Source organism: Desmodus rotundus, chromosome 8, assembly GCF_022682495.2.
Source record: "Desmodus rotundus isolate HL8 chromosome 8, HLdesRot8A.1, whole genome shotgun sequence".
Taxonomy (NCBI): domain Eukaryota; kingdom Metazoa; phylum Chordata; class Mammalia; order Chiroptera; family Phyllostomidae; genus Desmodus; species Desmodus rotundus.
In genome coordinates this window covers 90,044,630-90,059,622 of record NC_071394.1, presented here as the reverse complement: position 1 = coordinate 90,059,622, position 14,993 = coordinate 90,044,630, and the positions used below count along the sequence as shown (strand labels likewise).

The window sequence follows — 14,993 nt, the reverse complement described above, 5'->3', positions numbered from 1 at the left end:
AGGGACGCCATGAGGATAAAGTTGGACAGTAAAAAGGGATTAGAGCGATGCTTGGCACATAACCAGCCTTCCATTATGAAGAGGTGGCATTCATTGTCACTTCCTGCCCAGATGGAGTAATGATGGGGCTACTTCTGTTCTTCTTTCCAAATCTGGGCAAGAAGGACTAGAGAGATGAAGCAACTGTCCTGAAGCATGGGTCACCCATTATGTATCCCATGGACTGCCCGGCCTGCCCCTGGCAGAACTGCTGGGTTGGTGCCGTCAGAAACGGGGCGTGGGCGGACGCTCTCTAAGCCACGGGCCTCCCAGGCCGAAGTGTGACTGTCTGAAAAGCCTCTTGATACTTAAAGACTTTCTAAAGTAACACTTAAGGAAGTTTAGAAATCCATTTTAACTGTGGTTTCTTGATGCATGGCGCCACGTCACAGGTGTTGGTTGCCCTGTGCAATATTCAGGACCAGACAGGCAGCCAGGTCTTCACAATTCACGTGGTCTGAGCGCAGTTCCAGGCAGAGGGGCACAGTCTGAGTCTGTCGGGAGTTTGCAGAGCTGGGAATCCCCCCACTGTCAATTCTGGATCCCCCAAATTGTAATATTTGCCCTCATCTTGTCTAATGTTTAATCCATGTTTGCCTAGCACTTTATTGATTGACGGTCGGAGTGAAGTGACAAGGCAGCAGGAGCCTTCAGACCATGGACGGTGCCATGGGGATGTGGGTGCTGCTGTGTTTGTCCCTGGTGTCCTTCCTCACCCTGCAGGCCATGCCTGCTCAGGGTGCACCCAAAAGGCCCAAAAGTAGCGAGGTATGTGGATAAACCCTCGGGGCAGAAACAGGCAGCTGGGCCTGGACAAGGCCTGGGAGGGGGACACAAGACCCTCACGCCAGGGGCTGAGGCCACCCCCACCCCCCTTGACTAACTCTGACTGCAGAGTGAGGCCAAGGGGCAGAGGACATAGGCGTGTCCCACTCCCATACCTTGACAAAAAGCCATGGTCCCCTGAGCATTCACACTCACAATGACTCTGGTTTGTTTTACAGAAGCGACAGGCTGTAGACACAGTGAGTGAGTCTCCCCAAAGGAGTCTGTGGTGGGGCCATTATTACAGCTTCGTTTTCCCTGTCCCCTGGGGGTGTGCCCCTCTGTTAGTGCTCTGGGTAGAGGGACTCCCGTCTCCTGGAATGGGGACTCTCCTGCCCCACCTCATCTCCACTGCTCGGTCTCAGGCAGAGAGAACCAATGGGTCTCCCTGGGAGGTCTGGCCTGTTCCTCAGGCACCTTGCGCCAGTGAGAACTGGGTGCTGACCCTAATACGCCACAAGGTCTCTCACTGGCTCAGAGGTCCCCATCCCAGGCCACAGCGCCCTCACGTCTCACCTTAGACTGTCGACGGCGTGATCATCCGGAGTCTGAAAGTCAACTGCAAAGTGACCTCGCGCTTCGCCCACTATGTCATCACTAGCCAAGTGGTCAACACTGCCGACAAAGCCAAGGAAGTGGGCTTCGATGTGGAGATCCCCAAGACGGCCTTCATCAGTGACTTTGCCATGTGCGTGCCCTGCCTGACTCCCACACCCAGAACTGTCCATTCTCCGGGCCCAGGCAAGACCACGGCTCAGAGTGGCCGGACAGTGCAGACCATCTCCTCATTTCCTGTAGGCCTGTTCTGGGCTCCCATTGCGGGCAGCAGACTGGGGCCTCTGACCATGCTTTCAGCCTAGCGCCCAAGGAGCAGAGGCCGGCAACCGGGGCTTTTGCTGGACTCTGGCTATAGCCACCTGCCTCACTGCCAAGGGGTCTCCAAGTAATTCTGTGGGCAGAAGGAGGCCAGCAGGAGACACCCTCCCATGAGCGCTCACCTGGACAGTGCTTTCTCAGGGTCTGGGCCGGGAGCCTCCAATATGAAGGACCTGTGTGGTCAGGGAAGGGCACTTCCCCTGAGGGCTTCTTCCTCCCTGCAGCACAACAAATGGAAAAGCATTTATCGGAGACATAAAGGACAAAGCAACTGCGTGGAAGCAGTACCGGAAAGCAGCCATCTCAGGAGAGAATGCTGGCCTTGTCAGGTGAGTTCTGAGCTCAGGACAGGTCTGAGGACTACAAGGTGGCCCCGGGTAGAGGGCAGCCCCAGACCGATGGGAAGTGAGCAAATTGCCCAAACCCAAACATCAGCACGGGTATGCTGGACAAGGCTGGTGTTGACTTGCTTGTCTCCTGGACCAGCCTGCAGGAGAAGTGGGACCCTGTCCTTGGGTCCTGACTCTGACTGGCCAGCTAAGATAAGAGTGAGGGCCAAAGATACCGGAGAATAGCACTAAAATGAGAGAAACTGATACTGAGGTCCATGCGTTAGGTGAAAAGGACCCACACGTCACTTACCATTTGCCTGTGTTGTTGCCTGTGGTGGTATGACCAGGGCCTCGGGAAGAACGATGGAGCAGTTCACCATCCACATCACCATTGGACCCCAGAGCAAGGCCATGTTCCGGCTGACCTATGAGGAGGTGCTGAAGCGAAAGCTTACGCAGTATGACATCGTCATCAAAGTCAAGCCCAAGCAGCTGGTGCATCATTTTGAGGTACATTGCTGCTGACCACAGACTCAGGGGCATGGTCTTGGGAGCAGGGCTCCTGCCTGTCCCTCGTCGTGGCTCTCAGCATTGGCTCAAAACCCGTCGTGAGCCATCCCAGACCTGAGCACACAGGGCAGGGGACTGGCTCCTCCAGGTGGGCTCCGATGGTCTCTCCGTGGGCAGGCTTCCCGAACCTTCTAACCCCCTCCTCTCTGAGCCTCAGTTTGCTTCTCTGTTAATGAGGGTTCCTGTGTGTCCCAAGACTGCCACAAGGATCACAAGAGATAATAAATGTCCAGGTAGTCCGTAAACCAGAAAGTCCTGGACAGTCTCAGGGACTGTGACTGTTTCTGGCACCTCAGTGGTGGCCGAGTTAAGGGGTACAAGCATTCACATCTTCATTTGGAAAATGTTTTTGGAGTGCCTATGACTTGCCAGGCCCTTTGCTCAGAGTTGGGTGGACACTGCACACAGTAGGTGCCCAGGACACATGTTGGTTCTTGGCTGAGACTTGATGATGGCCCGAATGGGAGCTTTGGTGCAGGGATTGCTTCAATGATGCAGATCGACGTGGACATCTTTGAGCCCCAAGGGATCAGCAAGCTGGATGCCCAGGCCTCCTTCATACCCAAGGAGCTAGCGACTCAACTCATCAAGAAGTCCTTCTCAGGCAAAAAGGTGTGTGAAGTGGCTGGGGATGGTGGCAGCCCCTCCAGGACATCTCACCCTGGCTCAACCCCTTATGGAGTGTCCGTGCTTGGCCTGGGAACCAGGGAGGGGCTTCAGGCTTTCACAGGGGTGAGAGAGGTAGGTGTTTTCTGCTTGCTATCCCAGGGGAACTTGGCACTCCTGGTTTTCAGAGCAACTTAGCAAAAAATTGCATGCTGAGGCAAGGGAAGGCGCTCACATTGGCTGTGTGGTCTGGGGTGAGTTACTGGCTTTCTTGAGGCTCAGTTTCCTCTTTGCCTGTCTCACACCCATAGGAAAGCATTCAGGGCTCATGAGCAAACGTCAGGTGCTGTTGAGGTTAGGATTCCAAGCTCCAGTGTTCTTGGAAACACAATTAGGTTTGAACAGGCCTTTGTCCTACCCAGCCACTTGCCACTTGTCACTCATCACCCAGTTGCAGGAATCCCAGAAGCCTGCTGCTTGTGCCCTCCCCAGTCCTGGAGGAGTATGGCGTGTGGGTGGGTGATACCCAGCTAGTGCCCTGCTTCCTAACTTGCCCTCAACTGGAGCTGGGAGCCAACCCTTTAGTTCTCACTTAGCGTTCGTAGTGACTCATGGCAATTCATTTAAAAGAAATGTTTCTTACAGTTTTGGGAGGGTTCCCTCGAAACAAACCATGACACCCAGGGTGTTAGCAAACATGCTTGTTGTCAGCGGGGGACCAAGGAGTGGGGCTTTGTCCTCCAAACAATTCTCCTCCAGTTTTTTTGAAGAGCATATCTTACGTTTATAACAAAGAAACAAAAACTGAAAATAAAAAAGTATTAAGGAAAATGTGTGAAGTACAGAAATATAGAAAAGTAGTAAGTAAAAGCCATCCCTCATTTCCCTGAGCACCAATACAAAATCAGTTCAGACCTCAGCTCCCACTCTCAGTCCTTCCTTCCAGCCTCTGCTCTCTGACTCCGCAGGTGGCTCTATTTTCCAGCACAGTGCTATAGCCTTGCCTCTATACTCCATAGTTTGAACTGACTGATGCTCTCGTACTGTCATACTGCTATTGGTTTGTACCCAAAGTGGTGATGCTTATTAAAGAAAATTCCTAAGATTCAGAAGCATATAAGCAAAGAAATAGGTTTCTTCCCCTACTATTCACAGGTGTTACTCTCAGCAGCTGGGTGAGGCCCACCCGACTCATCTCTATCCCCATGTAACACACACACACACACACACACACCATCTTGTCATCTTTGCAAACATCCTATCTGCGCCTGCACAAACCAGTAAAGCCTCACGCCCTTGATGGTTCCAGGGTCAGGTGCTCTTCCGCCCCACTGTGGGCCAGCAGCAGTCCTGCCCTACGTGCTCCACTACCCTGGTGGATGGGGAATTCAGGGTGAACTATGATGTCAATCGAGACAAGTCCTGTGACCTCCTGGTGAGCCCGGTGCTTCTGGCCCAAAACTCAGAGGGTGGACAGGGAGGGTGCTTGTGAGAGAGGCCTCACTTGTTCCTTTGTGTTTCAGGTTGCCAATAAGCACTTTGCCCACTTCTTTGCCCCCCAAAATTTGACAAACATGAACAAGAACCTAGTTTTTGTGATTGACATCAGCACCTCCATGGCAGGCGAGAAAGTGAAGCAGGTAAACTGTGCCTTTAAACAATTTACCCATCGGAAGCTTCTTCAGCCCTATCACCCACACCACGCTGGGGCTGCTGGTACCTGGGTTTGGGATTTCTGCTTCTGATCAGAGGCAGAGTGACTTAATGGGAAATTCTAGTAGTTGGGGGTTCTGGAATCAGCCACTTCGTCCCTGTGCAACTGTGGGCAAGTGCATTCGCTTCTCCTCAGTTGCAAAATGGAATAATAGTGCCCACAGGGTCATGGGTTATCAGTGAGGAAGAGCTTGGGAGGTGGAACCTGGGGATAATTATGGGGGTCCATGGGGAGGCATCGTGCAACAGGGCCACAGCCATAGCTCACTGTGCTCTAAAGTGTCTGGTCTATGGTGCAATGGAACCACAGTTGGGCGAGAAGAGGTTTTCTTTTTTTAATTGATTTTTAGAGAGAGAGAGAAACATCAATTTGTTGTTCTACTTATTTATGCATTCGTTGGTTTCTTCTTGTATGTACCCTGACCAGAGAGCAAACCTGCAACCTTGGCGTATCAGGACAACTCTGTAGCCAACTGAGTTGCCTGGCCAGGGAAGGATGAGCAGAGTTTTAGGAACTCAGCCCCCTGCATTCTCTTTCTGAATCCCACTCTCCTCGAACTCCTGGTTACCTATTCTTCCCACACTGGTACCATTCTCTCTCCGCCTAACCAACCCCAGGGCCCTGCAGGATGCTCCTCTCCTGAGACCACCTGACCATCCCCTCCTGCTTGTCCACCATGTACCTCTGCTCTGGGGACCTTTGAAATGGGTATCTGGAGCTGACAGAAGCTGCTATCCTGGGGCTCTGTCCCTCCACTGACTGACCTGTCTTTGCAGACCAAGGAGGCACTCCTTAAAATCCTGGGGGACATGCGGCCAGGGGACTACTTCGACCTGGTGCTCTTTGGGTCTGAGGTGCAGTCGTGGAGGGGCTCACTGGTGCCAGCATCCGCCGCCAATCTGCAAGCAGCTCAGGACTTCGTGCGGCGCTTCCACCTGGCTGGGTGTAAGGGCGGGTGTCTCAGGCCACCTTGGTGTTGTCTCTCTTCCCTAAGAATGAGAGCACACACTGGTCTGCCTTCTCTCCTCCGCAGCCACAAACCTGAATGGCGGTTTGCTCCGGGGAATTGGGATCTTGAATGAGGCTCAGAGGAGCATGCCGGGACTCACCAACCATGCCCCGATTCTCATCATGTTGACAGATGGCGAGCCCACGGAGGGTAAGCACCTCAGAGCTGCCTTGGGAGGTACCGATCTCTTCATTACTGAAGGCATTTAAGCTGCACTTGGAAAGCCGAGCACTGGGGAGACTGCTGGGGAGACTGCTTGGGGGTCAGAAGGGCTAAGGGCAAAGACAAACACTGATCTAAAAACAGAGTTCACACCGTAGAGTCTGGAGGAGCTCCAAGGCACACTTCTGTCTTGAGCTGGAAGATTGGGGAAGTTTCTCCATGACAGCATTGCACAGGGCCCAGGAGGATAGGCAGGATTCCTAGGTTGAGTTTAGTGAACTATATATTCAGCACCGACTATGTGCCAAGCACAGGGCTAGGGACCAAGAAGAGATACCAAGAGAACAAGACATGTCTCTGTCCTTGAGGATCCCAGGGTCCATGGGGGAGGCAGGTCCAGGAGCAGAAGCTCTGCCGAGGACCCTGAAAAAACAGGGTGCCAGGAGGCTGCAAGACCACAGATAAGAAGCACCTGGCCCAAAAACGTTCTGAGAAAGCCTCCTGGAGGAGGTGACCGCTGAGCCCAGTCCAGAAGGAGGAGAGGAGAAGCAGGAAGTGATCCCTGGCAGAGAGGGCAGCTTAGACAAAACATGGTGTGTGCACTGGCAGGGCCTGCAGGGAAACTGCAGACATATGCAGAATAGGAGAAGCAAGGGTGGAAAGGTCAGCAGGGCCTCACAGGCCACAGCAAGGAGCTATGGGAAGGTTTAGAGGAAAATCAGATCTGCGTGTGATAGATCCATGTAGATAGGGAAGGAGCTGTTACCAGTTGTTGCAGTTCCCAGATTAGCCAGCAGGAGGCATTGCTGCAAGATGCCTGTAGGAAGTTGAGCCCCTCTAAGATGCGAGGCTTGGCCTCCAGAGAAGGTGCTCAAAGTGCCCTGGTGCTCCACATGCCTGTGAGCTAGTATCCAGTCGTTGCCTGGGTATGTGGCTGCAGGGGTGACGGACCGTTCCCAGATCCTCAAGAATGTCCGTGACGCCATCAGGGGCAAGTTCCCACTCTACAACTTGGGCTTTGGCCATGATGTGGACTTCAGCTTCCTGGAGGTCATGTCCATGGAGAACAATGGACGGGCCCAGAGAATCTATGAGGACCACGATGCCACCCAGCAGCTACAGGTCTCCTTCCCCCACCCCACCCCATTCCCCAGTGTTCCACCAATGGCAGCCCACGGGGAGCCCTGCCCTGGCAGCCATTTGCCCATCAGCCTAGAGTAGATAAAGCCGTGGCATAGGTTCAAATTAGCTATGTGCCTCGAGCCAGTTACTTAACCCTTCTGAGCCTACGATTCCTTCTATAAAGTGTGGGTCCCAACACCCTGCTTTGTGAGTGGGCCTCCCATTGGGTGCCCAGGGTAACCCATGAGTTCTGAAGCTGCACCTCCCGCCCCTGCAGGGTTTCTATGACCAGGTGGCCAACCCTCTGCTGGTGGATGTGGAGCTGCAATATCCCAAGGACGCCGTCTCGGCCCTGACCCAGCACAGCCATAAACAGTACTACGAAGGTTCGGAGATTGTGGTGGCTGGGCGCATCGCTGACCACAAACTGAGCAGCTTCAAGGCTGACGTGCGGGCCCACGGGGTAAATAGTGGGCGGTGTAGGGTGGAGAGGCTGGGCACTAGCCAGAGGCTCCAAAACCACACTGTTCCCCATTCCTGCCCCACCAAGGGGCCTCTCTTTCCCCAGATCAGGGTCCCCACCCCTGCATTGTGCCACACACACCCCAGGCCAGAACATTCCTCTACACAGGCATCCAAGGGACAGGGTGGGATGGAGTGAACAGGGCCTTGATTAACTGTAGTCCCTTGGCCCAAAATGGACCACCTATTACTCCTTACACCATTCCCCTCAAGGCGTTTGAGAGCAAGAGGCCAGCCTCTTTCTTCTTACGTGAACACCATTTGCTGAACACCTGTACGCCCGGCTTTATGCCATGTGTTCCTGTGCGTGTTGGGGGCCGGGGTGTGTGAGACCTGGCCCCTGCCCTACAGGCTGTGGACTTGATCCCTGCAGTGTTGTTGAGGGTGCAGAGCTCAGGCTTTGAGTGAGCAGAGCTGAGCTAGGCTCTGGTTCCACCATGACCAGCTGGGTCACCTTGAGCAAATGGGTCCAGCTCTCTAGGTCTGTTTCCTTTCTGTACCATGGGGGTAACACTACGTTGAAGAGCTGTGTGGAGTAAATGGAAGAATCCATATAATAAGGTTATGCAGTGCCCAGTGCATGGGACACCCTTAGGAAGCTGGGGAGCTGGGGAGAGAAGGCAGATCCGTGTGCTGTGGCGAGGTGAATGGTGCAGCCCACCGGGGAAATAGGTGTTTGGAGGAGCAGGGCGTGGGGGAGATACATGGTAGAAGCAGCCCAGTGCCTGCTGGCATGCCTGAAATAGAGTGATTGCATGGGATCAGGGCCTGGTTCTCCTATCTCTGGGATGCCCTAGGGCCTAGGCCAACTTGGCTAACAGAGGATGCTCAGCAAGCTTTTGTGGAAAGATGGGTGGATGGAGATGACAAGAGCAGGCTTAGGAAAGGGGGCTGCTGAGGGGGGCTGCTGAGAAGGAAGCTGCGGAGACCAGAGAAGAGTGAGGCCCCTTGGAGCCTCGAGCACCAGCCAGTGGTTGTGCCCCTCACAGCTCACAGTCTGTCTCCCCGTCACAACCCTCAGGGAGGCCAAGAATTCAAGACAACCTGCCTGGTGGATGAGGAAGAGATGAAGAAACTGCTCCAAGAGCGGGGCCACATGCTGGAGAACCACGTTGAACGTCTCTGGGCTTATCTCACCATCCAGGAGCTGCTGGCCAAGCGGTAGGACCGACCCCTGCGTCTGTCCGGCAGGCACGGTGCACCCCAGAGTAACTGTCAGCCTCAGATTTACTGTCCTGCTTTGCTCACTGAGTTCATATCAACCTGTCAGTCAATAGTGTGGGCAGGGCCCACTGGGGGCCACAGGACAGCACGGTCTGTCCCCACTGAGCTGCCGTGGGGGCGGCTGCGCTTTACTGTGGGGCTGCTGTGCCCATACACACTCATTAACCCTCACAATGTCCAGGGGAAAGTCCTCATTATCCCCATTTAACAGATGAGCAAACTGAGGCTCAGAGAGGTGAGACCGCTTGCCCAGAATCTCATAGCTGTTAAACTCTCCGTGTATTTCTGAGGCAATTCCCCCAACCCTGCCAATCTCCAGGTTTTCTATGTGGGAGGTCTTTCAGTCATGCAGTCCTTGATGACAGCCCCAGAACAAGGACACGGCAGCTGCTCAATACATGTTTGATGAGTGAGAGAGTGAGCAAATGAGTGAAAGGATGCGGGGGTGCAAGTCCATTGTCACCAAGCCACGGGGCTTGGAGCAGGCGTCTGTCTCCTAGGATGAAGTTGGAGGGGGAAGAGAAGGCCAACCTGTCGGCCGAGGCCCTGAAGATGGCGCTGACCTATCAGTTTGTGACCCCCCTGACTTCCATGACCATGAAGGGCCTGACAGACCAGGAGGGCCTGGAGCCCGTCATTGACAAGCCACTGGAGGGTATGGCTTCTGCAGAGGGGGAAGCTGTGGGCCTCGGGGAGACTTCTGAGGGCCAAAAGCCTTCTGGGCTTTAATTCTCCTTCCTTTCTCTCCTTCCAGAGTCTCTGCCCTTGGGTGAGTTTTTAAATCAAGTTGGCTTTCTCATGGGCATTTTAGCAGCTAGGCAAGTGGCATACGCTCTGGCTGGCAGCTCCCCACCCCCATCTCCCTGCCTCTGGCCCTCACAGCTCTCCTTTCCCAGGATGCCCTCGCCCACTTCACTGCAAACTAGTTGCTGCCTCCCGTGTGTGTCTGTGTGTGGGGGGGAACCTGCATATACTGAACCCCACACTGGCCTCCAGTGGGACCCTTGTGTGAGCCCATGTCTGTGAGGAGGCCTGGGCCCCTGGGTGGGCTGGGACCCCCAGGAGGAGGGCTGGCCCAGGCCTCATAGACCTGGGGACCTGGGTGCACTTGGACAATGAGGTGCCCATGCCTTTCGTGGGGGGTGGCAAGGGTGACACTGTCGTTGTCCTCCACAGAGATGCTGGGAAAAAGACCGTGTAAGTGGCAGCCATCTCGATGACACACATCTCTGCCTCTCTGCTCTACACGTCACTGTCCCTCACTCAGGCAGTGCCTTCAGTCCGGAGCAAAGCCCTTAGGTTTTGCCTGTTGAGGAAACGACAGCCCAGGGCCTCCTTCCTCTGCTCCGGCTCTCCTCACTGCCTCCCACTGGAAATCCTCAGGCAGAACACTGACATGGGCCTGGCCTCCCCGACCCTTTTGCCACCAGCCCAACCAGGTCCCCATGGAAGGAGACAGAGCAGGTTGGCCCACTGCACTGGGCCGAATTTCTCTTCCCACCTCCCGAGAGGCATCAAGGGTTCTGTGTCCATCTCTGCTTCCTCCCATGGCCTCGGGGTGGGAGGGGCCTAGGAAAAGGAGCCAGCAGCTCCAGGGAAGCCCACCGCCTTCCTTCTAAATGCCATTTGCTCTCATGGGTCAGCGTTCGTGCTGTCGGCAGAGCAGCAGCCACTTCATCCGACTCGAACCAACTCCAGTGTTCAGAAACTGCCAAACCAAATAACTGGTGGTGAGTCCTTGGGAGGGTCTGAGGGTCACCGCTGCCTATTGCACCCTTGCCCCTGGCTGGCTCCATCTGCCCAATGCCCAATCTAACAGATGCCATGCTGTCCCCGCAGTGGACAATGACCCCCACTTCATCATCCACGTGCCCCAGAAAGAGGACACCCTGTGCTTCAACATCAACGAAGAGCCTGGGGTGGTCCTGAGTCTAGTGCAGGACCCCAACACAGGTACGGTGACATCACACCCCCTGCCGGACGGGGCAGAGCCTGGGCTCCCTGCCCTCTGCATTCTGCCATGGACAGGACAGTGGCTGGGGCCTCCACTGCCTCTACCCCGTGCTCCCGAGGTCACCTGGCTGGCCTTGACTTGCCTTTTTCTCACTCCATCCACCTGCGGAGGCCCTGTGCAGGGCCTGCTTCACGGGCGGGGACCTGCGCAGACACTCGGACCCTGCAGTTAGGAAGCCCAGGCTCAGTCTGATGGTCCCCTGTTGCTGTCTCGAAATTCTTAACAATTTTTATTTATTTATTTTTTATTGATTGATTTGAGAGAGAGAGAGAAGAGGGGAGAGGAAGGGAGAAAGAGAGCGAGAGACATTGATTTGTTGTTCCGCTCACTTATGCTTTCGCTTGTTGCTTCTCGTATGTGCCCTGATGGGGGATCACACCCACAATCCTGGCATATCAGGGCAACGCTCTAACCAACTGAGCTACCTGGCCAGGGCCAAAATTCTTAACAATTTTTAAACATCTTTATTTTGTACTGAGTCCTGCAAATTATGTAGGCGTCCTGCCCTGCCTTTCTCCCCAGCACGGCTGAAGGAGCCCAGAGTTCGTCTCCCCAGCAGAGCTCAGGTGCTGGGGGACACAGACTTCCTCTGTATCTCAGTCACTCTGTCCTCCCAGTCCAGTCAGCCCAACTGCAAGAGTTCACTGAGCACGGGCTAGGGGCAGGGACGCGGAGGGAACCGGGACAAAGGCCCGGGCTCACGGGGTTTAGAGGAGACAAACAGATGAACAAATTCTTAGATGACAATTTTTGGGCATGAGACCTCCTGAGGTAGGACAGTGAGGATGGGGAAGGGCTTTTTGGCTGCTCAGGCCAGAGAAGGCCTCTGGGAAGAGGCCCCACAAATGTGTCTACAGCACCTACTGTGAGCTGCGCTGTCAGGGACTGGGGTCACAGAGAGGGAGCAGGCCAAGTCCTGCAAAACCTCTTTCAGGGCCCAGGCCTGAGGGCTACATACTGGATAGGTAGCATGGCGGGGGGGGGGGGGGGGGGGGGGGAAGAGGAGGGAGTGTTGTATACAGCCTGAACCAGTCCTGAAGGCTTCCTATAGGAGGTAAGATCCTTAAAGGTAACCTGCTGTGGGTGGGGTGTGGGGATCTCCCAGGCAGGAGGCATGAGCAAAGGCAAGCTGGGTGTCTAGCAAGAGCTGACCCCTCCCTGACCTGGATGGCCCCTTACCCCACTGCAGGCTTCTCGGTGAATGGGCAACTCATTGGCAACCAGGTCAGGAGCCCTGGCCAGCATGAGAGCACGTACTTTGGGCGTCTGGGGATCGCAAACCCCGCGACAGGCTTTCAGCTGGAAGTGACTCCTCAGAACATCACACTGAACCCTGGCTCAGGCGGGCCCATGTTCTCCTGGAGGGACCAGGCTTCACTGCGACAGGACGAGTAACTGGGCTGGGGCTGGGTCCTGGCTAGGGAGGCATGGGTGGGTGTGGTGGGGGCCAAGACAGAAGCCCCAGAGCCAGCTCTGCTGCCTGAGCCTGCTGGGCCCTTGTCCCCGAGCCATGGCAGTGAGTGACATTAACATGGCCTCCAGGTGAGCTGCACAGACATTTAGAACTCTGCAGGCCACCCCATTTCCCTCGATTTCTGGACACACGTTCTGGATGCCTGTACAGTCTACCCCACCTCCACCAAACAAAGCCCTCCTCGCCTCTTTCTCTGCTCAGCGCTGGAGTTCTCTGGCCTTCTCTTTCAGCACCTGTCTTAGCATGCGTTGTCTTTCTTTGTTCCTTCATTCATTCCTTCACTCATTCAACAAGGTCCTTTGAGACAGAGCCCAGTGCTGGGCAGCAGAAGAGGTGGGCAGAGTGTGGTGTGGAGGACGTAGGTGATAGATACGTGGAGTCAGAGAACGCAGACCCTGGTATTAGACAGGCTGGAGTCCCAGTCCTGGCTCTGCTGCTTATAGCTGTGTGAGCTAGAGCAAGTTACTTCACCTCTCTGAGCCTTGGTCCTCACAGGATCAGAGTGAGAACTGAATGATGCAGTGTTCCTGGAAGGCTTCACACAGGTCCTAGCACATTGTAAGGGCTCCATACTTAAAAGCGATATGTGGGAAGAAGCCTAGAGCAGGTAACACACACCATCTGGGGGTGAGGGTGGGGGGATCAGGAGAGCTGGGTCCCAGAGGACAAGCAGCTAAATGGAGAGAGGTGCAGCGCAGCCACATGCATCCCCATGGCCGCCTGCCCCTGCAGGGTGGTGGTGACCATCAACAGAAAGAGGAACCTGGTGGTGTCTGTGGAGGACGGAGGCACCTTCGAGGTCGTCTTGCACCGGGTGTGGAAGGGGAGTGCCATCCAGCAGGACTTCCTGGGCTTCTATGTGCTGGATAGTCACCGGATGTCGGCACGGACACACGGGCTGCTGGGTACGGCTGATTAGGCGAGCAGAGCTGTGGGGGTGGGGCACTGAAGCCAGTGGACCGGTCAGCCCTGCAGCCGGGCATCCGGACAAGCCCACTCCCAACATGGCCTCCAAGGCATAGCGATCCAAAGAGGGCTTGTCCTGGTGAGGAGGGCCTAGTCCTTCAAAAAGGCTACGGCCAGACCACAGCGAAACTAAAGTGTAAGTAAGCCTGCGAGCAAACAGAAAAGCCCGGCAGGCTCCCGGAGACCTCCTGGGTCGGGTGAGTCCTCGGCACACCGCCTCTCCTCGCAGCCTTCCTGCAGGCGCTGTTCTCTGCGCGCCCACCCATCCAACTCTCCCCAGCCACGCTCCTTTGAGATTGGCCCCAAACGACAGGGGGTGTAACCAACCACCTGACAACATTATCTGCTTCTCTATAGCAGGTGAACTAAACAAGTGGCTTTGATGCCAAAATTTATCAGAAACAGTCAAGCCCTTGGGAAAAAAAAAAAGTTCAAGTGACGCTAAACTTCCAGTGAGCACCTACTGAGTGCAAGGCGTGAGCAAGGCTCCCCCGCGCCCCCCGGCCCCCGGTAACTGCTGCCTCCAATGTGCCTTTCCAGGACAATTCTTTCACCCCTTTGATTATAAAGTGTCCGACCTCCACCCAGGCTCCGACCCCACAAAGACAGATGCCACAATGGTGGTGAAGAACCATCAGCTTACGGTCACCAGGTGGGTGGGCTGCTCTCCTAGCATCTCTGCCCTTGGTATTGCCCACCGCTGATCCAGGCCTTCCTCCTGGTATCACAAGGGTGGGATGGGCTTCCTGGGAGGTGTACCCTTCTGGGTCCAAAAGGTGACCCCAGCTGACTTGTCTCTCCCCAGAGGCTTGCAGAAAGACTACAGCAAGGATCCCCGGCACGGCGTTGAGGTGACCTGCTGGTTTGTCCACAACAACGGGGCCGGACTGATCGATGGCGTTCACACCGACTATATCGTCCCTGACATCTTCTGAGTCCCGGAGCCAGCACACCTGTCCTGCCTTGGAGGACAGCATCCCGACCTGCTGCCCAGGCTACACCTTTCTGTCCAAGGGGTCTCCTGTGTCAAAGCACCTATGACTTCCATTAAAGATAGGCTATGTCCCTCCCAGGCTGGCTGCTCTTTGGAAGGGAGGGTGGCGGGGAGGCAACCCGAGAGAGATGCTGCCCCTCAGAATGGCTCAGGGGTCACAGCAGACCTGGAGGCCGGGAGGAAGCCCCCATCAATTCGCCCGCCCCCCACCCCGTTCTCTGCTGCTGCCTGCCCCACGCCCTCTGAATGCCCTGAGTGCACCCCACACACAGCTCTTCCCACAGATTCAGGGACCAGATGACACTCTGGCAGCACGTACAGGCGTGAGCAGCAACGCCACAGCTGACTCAGTGCCTCCTGCGGACAGGCACTGTTCCAAGGGCCTTAGTTGAATTAACTAAACATGTGCTTCCAGCAGCACCAGGAGACTTTCTGTCATGCTCATCTATAACTAAGGAAACTGAGGTTAGGTAATTTGTCCAAAATCACTCCTCTTGTAAGTGGCAGAGCTGGGATTTGAACCCATGCTCTCTGGCGCCAGCAT

General features: G+C 55.3%; 1 protein-coding gene across 1 annotated transcript; it reads left to right on the top strand.

Moving 5' to 3' along the window:
* The first annotated feature begins 664 nt into the window (after positions 1-664).
* Positions 665-14,525, top strand: ITIH1 (inter-alpha-trypsin inhibitor heavy chain 1). The gene is made up of 22 exons (XM_024556605.4): positions 665-807; positions 1,044-1,064; positions 1,386-1,552; positions 1,965-2,069; positions 2,420-2,582; positions 3,141-3,254; positions 4,558-4,683; positions 4,772-4,888; positions 5,739-5,907; positions 5,996-6,121; positions 7,074-7,255; positions 7,533-7,718; positions 8,799-8,938; positions 9,502-9,656; positions 9,756-9,770; positions 10,178-10,198; positions 10,645-10,731; positions 10,841-10,954; positions 12,205-12,406; positions 13,222-13,394; positions 13,996-14,107; positions 14,261-14,525. Exons 1-22 carry the CDS (start codon positions 697-699, stop codon positions 14,388-14,390), a joined length of 2,736 nt encoding a protein of 911 aa, XP_024412373.2. The 5' UTR covers positions 665-696; the 3' UTR covers positions 14,391-14,525.
* The last annotated feature ends 468 nt before the right edge of the window (positions 14,526-14,993 follow it).